The sequence below is a fragment of the Haliotis rubra genome, unplaced genomic scaffold, assembly GCF_003918875.1.
Source record: "Haliotis rubra isolate DU_JTF1 unplaced genomic scaffold, ASM391887v1 Scf463, whole genome shotgun sequence".
In the NCBI taxonomy this organism is placed as follows: Eukaryota; Metazoa; Mollusca; class Gastropoda; order Lepetellida; family Haliotidae; genus Haliotis; species Haliotis rubra.
The window spans coordinates 481,288-495,362 of NW_025767150.1; the positions used below are offsets into that span (position 1 = coordinate 481,288).

The window sequence follows — 14,075 nt, forward strand, 5'->3', positions numbered from 1 at the left end:
GTCGGAGTCCGGTAGGTGGGATACAGCAGTGTTAATATGGTTCTGTCCGTTGTTGAAATTCACCGTCCTGATCCGGAACCCGATTTTCCGGATCCATGGTGCATTTTATGTCGTATGTATTTCGTGAGTATCATCCGGGAGGTGAAGTTTCCGGCTAAACGGCTTTCCAATGAATAACGTCTTTTTTCCAATGAGATTGGTGGTCAATAATTGAGCAAGGAACATCCCGTGACTGTCCTTTTAGATACTGATGCTGGAACAATGTGCACCATCAACTGTGAGACTTTGTAATCGTACTGAACAGTCAGCTTCGTTCATGTAAACTTTCATCTAAGATGTACATTGTCTGATACACTAACCAGTGTGCATTAATAAAGTTTAATTGAAATATTTGGTTGGTGTCGTGAGTCCATGTGTATCTAATGTACTTAAGAGCAAGCTTTAAAGACCCATTCATAGCTGTAAATTCTGTGTTTGAGAATGGGAGAGCTGACCATGGCTCATAGAGTTGTCTCTGATTCTGTGTTTGAGGTCTGACTCAGGAGAGCTGACAGCATGGCTCACTAGTCTCTAGTCTGTGTAGTGTGGTAGAGGTCTGACTCAGGGCTTGAGAGCTCACAGCATGGCTCACAAGTCTCGAGTCTGTGTAGTGTCTGTGTCCTGTAGGGGTGTTAATGTCTGGACAGCACAGGGTCTGTGTAGTGTGAGAGCAGGGCTTGAGAGTTGACAGCATGGCTCCTAGTCTCCAGCCTGTGTAGTGTGGTAGAGGTCTGACTCAGGGCTTGAGCTGACAGGTCAGCCAGTCTCCAGTCTGTGTAGTGTGGTAGAGAGTCTGACTCAGGACTTGAGAGTTGACAGCATGGCTGAGTCTCTAGTCTGTGTAGTGTGGTAGCAGGTCTGACTCAGGGCTTGAGAGCTCACAGCAGTCAAGTCTTGAGTCTGTGTAGTGTCTGGGTCTGACTCAGGGCTTGAGACCTGACCAGGACACCACCTGTTAATGTCCTGGCTTGACAGCATGGATCACTAGGTCCAGTCTGTGTAGTGTGGTAGAGTGTCTGACTCAGGGCTTGAGGTTCTGGCTCAGGGCTTGAGAGCTGACAGGGCATGGCTGACAGCATGGACTCCAGTCTCCAGTCTGTGTAGTGTGGTAGAGGTCTGACTCAGGGCTTGAGAGCTGACAGCATGGCTCACAAGTCTCCAGTCTGTGTAGTGTGGTAGAGGTCTGACTCAGGGCTTGAGAGCTGACAGCATGGCTCACAAGCCTCCAGTCTGTGTAGTGTGGTAGAAGTCTGACTCAGGGCTTGACAGCTGACAGCATGGCTCCCTAGTCTGCAGCCAGTAGTGTGTGTGACTCAGGGCTTGAGAGTGCATGGCTAGAGGTCTGACTCAGTGGCCTGAGAGCTGACCACCTGTTAATGTCCTGGCTTGACAGCATGGATCGCTAGTCTCCAGTCTGTGTAGTGTGGTAGAGGTCTGACTCAGGGCTTGAGAGCTGACAGCATGGATCGCTAGTCTCCAGCCTGTGTAGTGTGGTAGAGGTCTGACTCAGGGCTTGAGAGTTGACAGCATGGCTCACAAGTCTAATTACCACCTGTTAATGTCCTGGCTTGAGTAGTAACTGCATGGTGGATCTGCTTTCTACATCTATCACCTGTGCCCCTCCATTCGGATTCCCTTCTGGAACAGGCCATTGACAGACACCTGCTAGAAGTCGGGTGTGTTTAGGTTTATCGCCTGTATCAACCTTGACATGTAGACATATACAATAAAAATGAGAACAGACTCTTGTTGAAGACAAGTTTTAATGTGATGCTGTACATTCTCATACGATGTGCTTCGGAACTCTTTCATACTATGTCATTTCTCCTGCCACAATTTCCATTTTCACACACTCATGTTCTAACTCTGAAGCTCATAGCATTTGACCTCATGACAGAATATTAAACTTCTATGGGATTTTTTTTACCAAAGATATTTTGTTTGTCCAGACTTTCTCTTTCAATGATTGGCTCTTGATTTTAAAATAGTGCCAAAAGATGTCACAGTATAAAAGACCATTGTTAATACCATTCTTGACATTCATGATGAATGTGCTTGACAAGTCAATACTATTGTTCCTTATGACCAACATGCGGTCCTTATATCCTTTCTGATGTATATGGACATCACTTCATAATAAAATGAGGACACCTTAGATAAAAAAGAACATCCTTAAATATCAATTAGAACATCATTGATGACCAGTGACTACACCCTCCATGACAATGAAAAAACATCCTCAACGATGAAATAAAAAACAATCCTGATTTTTCGAATAAGAACATCTCTGATAATCAGTCAAAATGTCCCTAATAATAAAATAGCAACACCACTCATGAACAATCAAGACCATCCTTGATGATCAATCAAGACCATCCTTGATGATCAATCAAGAACATCACTGATGATCAATCAAGAACATCACTGATGAACAATCAAGAACATCCCTGAACATCAATCAAGAACATCCTTGGTGATCAGCCAAGAACATCCTTGATGATCAATCAAGAACATCACTGATGATCAATCAAGAACATCACTGATGAACAATCAAGAACATCACTGATGAACAATGAAGGACATTACTGATAAACAATCAAGAACATCCCTGAACATCAGTCAAGAACATCCTTGGTGATCAGCCAAGAACATCACTGATGAACAATCAAGAACATCCTTGGTGATCAGCCAAGAACATCCTTGGTGATCAGCCAAGAACATCACTGATGAACAATCAAGGACATAACTGATAAACAATCAAGAACATCCCTGAACATCAATCAAGAACATCATTGGTGATCAGCCAAGAACATCACTGATGAACAATCAAGAACATCACTGATGAACAATCAAGAACATCACTGATGAACAATCAAGAACATCACTGATATATGATGATCAATCTAGACTGGCCATGATGATCAATCTAGACTGGCCATGATGATCAATCTAGACTTGCCATGATGATCAATCTAGACTTGCCATGATTATCAAATAACACCCCTGATGAGGGATCCTTCATATTCAAATAAGGTCATCACTCATCAGATAAGAACATTCTTCATTACCAAAAAAGGAGATCCTCAATTACAAAAAATCCAAAAAGAACATCCTTAAATATGAAACAGAACATTGTCAATTATCAAATAACAAAACCTCTGATGATCTAATGAACATCCCTAATGAAAAAGAACCTCCTTGATTACCAAATATGACCATCTTTTGATAATTAAACAAAATAGATGTGAGGATCAAATAATATATACTAGATGATCAATGCAACATCTTTGGTGATCCAGAGAATATCCTTTATGATTCAAATGACCATTTGATGATCACTAAGGTCACATGATTGATGATCAACAAATAACCTGGGTTTCTGTCATAGATTAACTTGTTACCTTGTGCTATAAATGTCATGCTTTTCCATACAAGTTCACAAATTGTTATTAAACAACAATGTTTTGCCTCCATGTGAACATTTGATTTTCATTTAAAAACACCCATCTTGTGTTTTTAATTACACACCAATACTGTTGTAAACATGAGTATTGAATCAAATCCCTTCTACCTTTAACCAGAGAGATCCATTGACATTAGTGAGCAAACTTTACCATTACACTATCAGTGCAGTCCAGACATGAAAACAAAGATTACTTAATGCTAATCTGCTGAAAGTCTTCACAGGCATTTTAACACAATAATACAATCATGGGATTAAATACAACTAGTTTCATAAATGAGTGACCCAGTGCAAAGATGGCGGAATGTTTTTTGAAGGGTTAAGTGAGTGAGATTTGTTTTACACAGCACTCAGCAACATTCGAGCTATATGGCAGTGGTCTATAAATAATCGAGTATAGACCAGACAATCCAGCGATAAACTGCATGAGCATCGATCTATGCATTAGGATACGATGACATGTGTTGACCAAGTCAGCAAGCCTGACCACCTGATCCCGTTAGTCACCTCTAACGACAAGCATGGGTTACTGAAGATTCTAACCCGGATCTGAAGGGTTAAGATTTGAAGCTGGACTATATGTAGAATCCTGACATTTACTTCAGCAAAATGTATATGCACTGTTATTGTGACCAAAGCTAAGAAAGCTGTACCTTGGAAAAATCTACAACTAAGATATCAATATTTTGTTGGGAAGGAGGTTAACTGAGGAAGATGTCTGAAATCAGTTACTGGATATATTTCTATTTCATTCCACACAACAGGAACATCATTGATCATCAAAAGGAACATCTAAACTTCCATGATGTAGACATCAGTTGGAGCTCCCACTGCTTTGTCTCATTCTGTAGGGGACTAGTCATTCTCTATTTCATCTAGTGTATAACATCTCCTTGGTATTAGAATGAAGCTACCCTGTACCCTTTCGCTACCATAGCCACATTGTTAGCCTGGGCCCTGACCCATGCAGTGATCATACTGCTAAAGTAATTACAGCTCCCTGACTTCAACAAAGACATATGACAGTAGTAGGACTAAAGTTATATTGTTGAACAGGGTAGTGGCCTAATGGCAATAAACTAAGAACAGACATCCAATCCGATAACTTGCACGAGAGAGAAAACTCTGCCCTGTGTTGCAGGAGAGATCGTGTTAATGTTGAATGGATTAATGGTGTTGGTCACAATATGATGGAGACATGATACACTGGATAATGGAAGATGTAACAGTAGATCAATAGAGTCATGGGGTGCCTGAAACAGATTTCTTCTGTTGATAGAAATAGTCTTTGCTGAGATTCACTTCCGCTCCTAAAAAATCGTCTTCCACCAATCCACTGCACTTTGCAGTTTGTAGAACCGTACTTGCTCCCTAACCACTCATAGAGAAGGGCTCCCCTACAAGGTGTTCCTTCTTCACAAATCTCGCTTAGCAGGTCAGTTTGTTTGAACTGTCAGTGACTTGTACAGAAAATAGGTTTTTGTCCACAAAACAATAAGGCTCACTTTGGCCTATCAAATTTGCATGATTCAAATCAACTTTGTGGTGCCTGCCACAGAGGAAGTCTCCTGGTATGCACAACTATAGCACTGGTTTCCCACGTCGCACATCACCCTAGAGAATACAGTCCTCTACATCTCACACACAGTAACACATCAGGAACCACACACACATCTCACACAATATCAACAGATAATATACATATCACATTATTATCAAGGGAAAATGTAACCTCTTGTAGGACTAGTCATATAACAATCAATATCAGTAATACAAAGGGAGATAACCATGGCAATACAGTGTCATGCCCACATTTTGGCTAATATGAATACTCCTCAAAAGAACTTAAGGACCAATATAATTCTTTCATATTTCTGTAGTTTATCTGCCATGGCATTACAGGTATGACAAATTAACTACAGTGATATGAAAAAAGACCACATGTAATGACTGATCAACTATACTAACATGAAGGAAGCAGGTCGTCTTTAACGTCCTTTGAGTAGTACATTTTGAAACGTCTTAAACATATCAAGACATGTTCATTATAGGAATGAAGTAGATATGAACCAATACAAATTTGTCATAGAGAAAAACAAATATTCAAAGATATGTTACACAAAGATAATAGGGGTGACCACTGTGACTTGGTCGTCCACTGCAGCAAGCCATGCACTGATGACAAGCACAGAGGAACCGATGACAAGCACAGGAACTGATAAGCCTAGGAACTGAGGTCGATCTTCAAAGTACATATGCTTTAAAGTCACCTGAAGTTATTCTATGCGGACAGAAAATGTTTTACATCGTGCATATGAAATATACATACACTATTTGGATGATGTATTCATGTGACTGTATGCAGAATTACCTCATCACAATGCATTAAAGGCATCAGAAAAACATTATGCTGTGCAAACATTACAAAATGTCACAAGAAATCCACTATCATAAAAAAAGCTGAAAGCTTTAGATTTACAGATTGTTATATTTTTCCATGTAACACCAGACCAGACTAACAACTGATTATTACACTATGACCATATCTGCTGAGAGAAGGAGGGAAGCAGAACATTGAGGGGAACAGGGAAGAAATCTAGAGAAGTGCAAGTGAAGTATTTTCAGATTTTGTTCAACACTGTTGCCAGGCCAGCTGGAGATACAACATGTATTTTTGCAAATTGAAATCAGTGACTGTGAGCTACAGAATAAGGAAATGAGTTCTTCATGATTTTCATTGGCTCAACCAACCAAGATTCTTATCTTCATATCAAAAGACAGAAAAATAAAATAAAACGTCAAACAAACAAAGCGTAAGGTAGACACATTCACAGAAAAAGTCCATTTTCCAAAGAACACATACGTGTTAAAAGCATAGTGTTTTGTTTTTTCTACTTCTGCAGTTTGTACACCTGCACGTTTTGATAAAAAACATAATCATGATTACATAGTTATGACATAAACACGGTGTTACTGAACACTCCACAAAACATTATCTGAAAAAATGTGGTCCGTGAAGATGATGAACTGGTAGATACAGAAGTCGTTACCATCTAAATCATCTACCTTTCAGAAATGTACCCTCAGACAGGAATCTGTACTACCCTGTAGACAAGGTGGCGATATACAGGTTATAACATACAGGTTATAACATACAGTCCATATATACAGTAGCAGCCAGTGCTAATATATCATGACAGTGCAACTATGTAACATGTGTAATATGTAATACAAAGTCATTACCTCCTGCAAGGTCATGTAATAATGATGAAATCAACACGACAAATTCACAAAAACAGACATTTGGTTTGGTATAAAAAATAACAGAATATCCCAAACCTTTTTAACTTGGACTTTTGATTTTGATACCAGTGTATGGATTAAGTACATCATTAATGCTGAAACTGACCAGAACAAGGAATTTAAAAAAAATCCCAACTATGTTTGACCAAGTGTTCGACACTAACAGTGAAGGCTTGTTTAACTCTGTTGAAACCCTGAGGCCAGAGAGTTATTGTCTGTATTTAAAATCAAGGATAGTACTTTGTACCCATTTCTTAATGCAGAAATGTGAATGGTTTTGCTGGGAAGTGATTTGTCCAAACTTACAGGATTTCACTGTACCTAAATTTCAGTAACGTTTTACATTCATAAAGTTAATATCTCAAGGGTAAACTGTCTTTAGAAGTGTTGAGACTTTAGTCATAGCACTGTGAACATTCATTAATTATCTTGATAAATTTACCCTTCAATGTTTGTTTCTGAAAAGATGACATTTTCGCACCCTTATACAAACAGTTTCTATGAAAGGATTTCTAGCAACATTAGAATAATACCTAACTGTATGAAATGTGGCAAAACTAAAACTTGAATCTGAACTGAATCTTACTTCGTTGCTATACATGTGGCTGACAGAGAAACATCATCATCATTAGCCGGTAAAATAAATATATATATCAAAGTATTTCAGTTAGAATATCAGAGAACACTAACAATGAGCTGAAGGGCTGAAGTACCTTTAAGACATTTACCACTTCCAAGTGAAGAGGATCTGGAGTTGAAAGACCAAGAACTAGAAGAGGAATTGTTAGCTACAGCATGTACAAATATCAAACACCAATTATCCTTGCAAGTATTTCAAAGAATACTACCTCTGTTACTTCAAAGCCATAAATTCTCACACTAAAAACCATTCAGACTGACCACCCTATCCATGAGTTGCGGCTGATGATCAGCTGATGTTGCTGACTATTTGAACTAAGGACCTCTGGATCGTGATAGGAAAGCAAACCTAGCATTTGTATTCACTAACATTTCAATACCAGCATGTCATAGTGTGGATATGGGACAAGGAGAATACTGAAAGTTATATCATGAACATATGCAAGTGTCAATAAGAACAGGATCCAAGAAGACTAGAACACCTACTCAAGACAGACTAAAGACTTATTGAAAAGTATTTCATATATGTATATCCACATGTCATAGTGATGTTTTAGGGAAGCTTAAAGAGACCTTTGTTTACCATTGTTATATGGTGTTCTAAACCAAAAATCATAGCCAGCTGATCCAGGTGCTACTAAGGGCCAGAACTCTGCATAGCAGATATGCAGCATCTCAGATGAACGGTGTCCTGATAACATGACAAGTTTCCATCTAAATCACTGAACTTGTCAACACTGCACATTTGGCAACTGTCAGAAAGTTAGCTGCAGTTCTTGGTATCAGCAACATGCTGAATTTAGGACATGAAGGGTGATGATGAATTTAAGGGGGGTCATTGTGATCTAGGGAAGTGGGGTGGTCATCAAATATGTACATCAAAATATTAAAAAATTATGCTTACAAATTATGGGAAGGGTGGGTGTCATTGATTTTGTACGACATGCAGGGGGGTCACTTACTTTGTACATAAATTTGGGGGGGGGGGGTGTCCATTCACATCGAACATGTTTCTCCACAAAAATCACCATCACCCCCCTAGCCATAAATTATGAATGGTCCCTTTGTACAATAACAAGACATCCTCAATGTGTATCATGGACGACTTAAAACTATGAGATTATGTGAAGCTAGGCTAGTTAAACTTGTTGCCAGTGCCATACCTTCCTGCATCCATTATGAATATATATGTCAATGCTGAACTGGCAGAAAGTATAAATTCAAAACAGGCTAATACATGTATATATATTTAAGTGTGAAACATTTATATGCATTGAAAGTGTTGAATATATTCGCTAAATACTGAAACATCAAAACATGAATGTGTCAAGGTGAATAAATAATAAATGGTGGACATTTGGATTAATAGTGGGTGAATGTTACTTTGATATATTTTTATTAATTTTAATGAACTGCTCTTCACTGAGTAAATAACATGACCATACACAAGTGTGAATGATATACCGGCACTTCATCACTCAACACCACTTTATCATATCAAGATGCATCAAGACGAATCTTCACACAATGAACACTGGTAGAAGGATGTGAGCAATGATTGAAAATCACTGCCAGAGTGATTCCACCTGAGTGTAAAACACTCTTTGCTGATTCAATGCATCATTCATACACACAAAAACATATGTCAATCTGAAGACCTCAACATCACCAAATTAAAATCCATTCTTCCATTGACCGGACTGAGCACAGATGGTGTCTATCAACATAATAAATGATGCCAGCGGGAGTCTTGAAGTCCACAATATGAAATACCCACTGACCCACTGCAACATATTCATCTGGAACTCAAGACAAGTAGTCACTTTGTTCAAGGCAAACTAGTAACCATAACAACCACATGAATGACAGTGATTGGACATCATAGCATACTTCTGTCAAGCATGGTGATAGTAACAAACTTTAACAACTTATGGTGATGTGTGCGTGGTGTTCGAAAGCAAACTGTACAGGAAGCTAAGTGAGCATTAGATGGTGTGATATAACAGGGGATACTGGATCATACAGGGACTGTGCTCAAGAACTGAGTATCTATGCAGGGATAGGGAACAATTAAAGATATTCTCATTGGTGTCTTTGAATTAAGCATTGACTTGGATCAACTAAAGACTCATTGAATCGTGATCAAAAAGCTTCACAAGCAAATGGATGTGGTCTCATGTGACACCTAGTCTGCAGCCAGGTCTGATCCTTCAACAGTCAGCTCTCTGTAGCTCACTTCCACTATGACCTGTAACTATGACCAAACCATCAGTGGGCTGTATCTTTGATGGATGCATCTATGTTCTCCATCTGGTTTCTCAAATATATATTTATTTGATAGATCAGTTAATCCTCTGTAATATTTACTGATTCCTCAATGACTTGTAACATAGTCTGATCCCTAAATGACTTGTAACATAGTCTGATCCCTCAATGATCCTTACTGTTGACTGATCTTCCAATGGTCGATGTTGCTGGCAGATCCTTAATGACCTAGGCCTTTGATTCATACCTCTCTGATTTTGTGCTGTTTACCAAGTTCTGCAATGATTTGTGTCATTACTCATCTTCTTGCTGATGTGTATAGATTTCCACTCCAACATTTACATTTGATTACTATTCCCTGTGTAATCTTTGCAGCCCCCTCTACTCCGGTCACTGTCTGCACTTGTCCCCTTAGCCAGTGTCATCACCCTGGGGATCTGACAGGGCTGGGCGGCGTAAAAAGGATCGGTGGAGAATGATTTTCTGACAGCCAAAAGCACTTGCGAATGGGTACAGTTTGTCTCTCATGACAACGGTTTCCTTTGACAGTTTCTCCTTATCATCAATTATCACTTGGATCATGTCATCGAAAGCACCAAGGCCTGATGGGTAGCGAGTGTCACCTCCAGTGACAACAAGCAATCCCCTGTGCAGAAAAACACCAAAATTGTAGCGGTCAAAATTGGGCATTTTTGCAACATTAAACACAGCACCATCTTCAAAGATTTTCATGACACTTCCATTTGTTGTGCATACAAAGGCTTCATCCCCATCCCTTAATGCTCGGCTTTCGGTGATGGGTGTTGGGAACAGATGAACTATCGTTGCTGTTCCATTTGTCAGATTCATAGCTTGAACTTCCTGTGTGCGTCTGGAACCCATTCCACGTCCACCAAAAACAAACAGACTGTTACCGATGACTGCACAAGATGTAGAATATACACCAAACCGAAGGTGACTAAATTGATGCCACTTCCTCTCCAAGATGTTGTACACATACACACTGGCAAGTGCTCCCTCTCGCTTGTTGCAACCTCCGACAACATAGAGAGAGTCATTAGATGCAACCATTTCATGGTAGCAGCGATTGTCTGGCATCTCGGGACAGTGAAGCCACTGGTCGACGCTGCTATCGTAGTCTAGGAGGTAAGTCTTGCGTCCATACCGTCCTGATATGTAGATATGATTGTTGTAAGCACAGACTGCAAAACCAGCCCCGGGATCCAGAGGGAGTTGCTCAAGGGCAAACCACTTGCCCTCCAGGAAGCTGTAAGCATTGACAGAAGGCAACAGTCCTGCAGACACTCGCACACCAATTGTTACTAACACTTCTTCATAGTTCCGTGGCTTCTGGGACTGCTTGAGATCGACATATGTATGCATTTCTTTGTTGCAAATATCTTCATCAACAATGGTTAGATTGTTTTCACCATCGGCACTTCCGTCAACGCGATCAGCTAGGGTAAGAAGTTTATGTAAACAGACATCTGATAAAAGGGACGTCCGCACAGTTTTACAGATGTCTCTGAGGAAACCTTTCCTTCTCTTCCAGTCATGCTGAACCCAACGCAGGGCAATATCACAAACCATGTCCTCACTTGGAACCTTGAGGTCATCATTGGAGAGCACCTCTTGGAGGTCAGGGCACTCCAAGCCTATGATCTCTTCTTGGTTCCCGACTTCCACAAAATATTCCAGGACAAAATCCATTGCCTTTTTCTTCAAGGACTCACAGTTGAGACATTTAGCTAGCTGCCATATTCCAATTGCATTTTCCACAGACAACTGATCCACATAAAATTCCTCACATCTTGCTTGCAGGCACCCCATTTGTAAAAGTGTTGCTGCTCGAAGGATTTCCTCCACATTATCAATGCAAACAATGTTTCCCTGACCATCATAATAGAAATCTAGTATATCTCGGAATGTTTCAATAGTGATGCCCTCAAGAGTGACTTTTCCATCCAGACTTTCTCGCATGCCTGAGGAAAACATGGCATGGAAGTAGTCGGATATGGCCGACAGGAACACCTTATGACAACGGAAGATTGTTCCCTGGATGTCGATCTCTGTGTCGGTGAAGGAACCAGCGTCATATTTCCGTTTGAATCCTTCCAAGACCGAGATGGCAATACAGCTTCTCCAGTTACAAGTCATTGTCCTGGCTTCAGGAAACCTCTGTACCACTGCAACAAGAAAGAGTTTGTTAGACCAGCAATAATTAACACTGGCATTTGGTTGTATTCATACATTTTAACACAAAACATATCAAGAAAAAAAAAACTGACAAAAAATGGATGAACATATATTATATTGGGAATCTAATCTGCCCTAGACTGTCTTGATTTCACATCTTGATATATTTATCTAGCTGCCACGTTAATAAACCTATAACATATAAGATCATATTAGGTTTATTTGTTTCGTTTGAGGCTGTAAATCCAATTTCACAAAAGTCTTGAGTGGTTGTGAACATTCCTTGTACAAATCAATATGCACACCTAGACTGACAACTGCAGTGGAACTGAGTCAGCTAGTGCAACTTTTCTAACAACATTGGTCAACATCTTCATGGCCTTCATCAACCACCTTCGATGCACAGAATATGGGTGACCATCATTAACGCTCCAAATACTGACTTTAATCCTACAAATTTAGGTGTATATTGAAAAAGCCAATATACATTGTTAACACGTGTTCATGAAATGATGTTCCCATTATTTTGCAACAATGAAGCTTAGATGAAACAGAAGTGACTCTTATCATGCATTATAATTCGGGCAGCTAAATTTTATGAAACAATCATTGCTTTCCAACAAGCTTAACATGGGTAACATCTTTGGACAAGACATACACCTTCGAATCAGAAGGTTCATGGCTCGAATCCCATCATGAGAATTTTATAGCTAATGCATAAAAACATATGGATATGGCAAATTTCACAGAAGAAACAAATTTTAACTCAATGTTTACACTCCACAACAGACAGTGGTGTCATGCCATCGTAGAATGTAGGAAGAGTGTATCTAATGATGGAAGACAAGCATGCACAGCATTATACAACAGGCACCAACATGGTCCACTTGTAACTGTGTGGCCAGGTGGGAAATCAAAACCTATTCAATATGTTGACCCTACTCTGTAACCACTCAGATTGACAGTATGTCATCCTCTGCTTAATTCATGCTGTGTCGTGGTTTGTGGGTGACTAGTTCACATTGATATCATTACTGTCACATGTAAGAGATTTGTCACCTTGCTACACAGTCCCACTCCTGGAACGAAATTACAGTAAACACTACTAAACAGATGAGATGCTGACAAATGCACTCCTACCTGTTCATTTGAAAAGATGTCTATCTTCTTTGTATACACATACGCAACTTCTCAACACTGAAGTGTGCATACGCTCAGATCGATGGTCAGTTCATTTTGAAACGTTAGGTGAAATTCTCAGTGAAAAAAATTAGTGTCACATTTGCCTCTCAAAGGTACGAATGAAGTCTTTTCAATTTTGTCATGATGTACATCAGATAGTCCACAGTCTGGTAAGATGTCATTTTTAACACAAAATAGGCTGGTATTTGGAGGTAATTCCTGGGAAAATGTGCTGAATATGACGTGTTTTTCGCTCAATGTACCAAAAGCGGAAGTTTACAGGCATAAATGTCTGCAGTTGCCTCCCTTCGCTAAGACTACATTACTTACAGCAACCTACAGTATTAAAATGTGTAGAGTGGACGTCACGTGATTGAGAGCTCAGATTCACTCGAAAAACAACTAAGCAAACATTCTGTAATATTATCATGATGTGTTTAATCCCCGTGTAAACCTTTGTATCTGTCACGCACTGAGTATTTAGGCCTGAAACAAATATCAAATAAAGTTCTGTTCTGACACTGTAGATTCTGCGGTGTATGATATAATTAAGTTTTATCAGGTAACAATTGCATAAATTCAGACATCTGTGCAACACATCAATTCGCTTTATAAAAGGAACACCTCTGGATACCACAAGACATTCAAAATGGGGGTCAGCAATTTTGTACATAAAAGTATTATTATATTAGGGACCGTACATAATTTATTGCTGGTGTGTGTGTGTGAGAGAGAGAGAGAGAGAGAGAGAGAGAGAGAGAGAGAGAGAGAGAGAGAGAGAGAGAGAGAGAGAGAGAGAGAGAGAGAGAGAGAGAGAGAGAGAGAGAGAGAGAGAGAGAGAGAGAGAGAGAGAGAGATTCTCCATAAAATCATCATCACCCCCAGCCATAAATTATGAACGTTCCCTTAAGCATAAAAATTATGCTTGAACATTATGATAAGGGTCGGTGGTGGTGGTGTCATTTACATGCTTCTGCATAAACATCGT

The 14,075-nt window shown here is 39.6% G+C and overlaps 1 protein-coding gene across 1 annotated transcript; it reads right to left on the bottom strand.

Moving 5' to 3' along the window:
* Window positions 1-3,977: 3,977 nt before the first annotated feature.
* Window positions 3,978-13,376, bottom strand: LOC124290375 (kelch-like protein 24). Its single transcript, XM_046727082.1, has 2 exons — window positions 13,046-13,376; window positions 3,978-11,895 (listed from the first exon to the last, which is right to left on the bottom strand). The coding sequence occupies exon 2, from the start codon at window positions 11,864-11,866 to the stop codon at window positions 10,121-10,123; it is 1,746 nt and encodes a 581-aa protein (XP_046583038.1). The 5' UTR covers window positions 11,867-11,895; window positions 13,046-13,376; the 3' UTR covers window positions 3,978-10,120.
* Window positions 13,377-14,075: the final 699 nt, after the last annotated feature.

Coding starts and splice junctions, on each gene's coding strand:
- LOC124290375 (XM_046727082.1), bottom strand. CDS start 11,866: ATGACTTGTAACTGGAGAAGCTGTATTGCCATCTCGGTCTTGGAAGGA.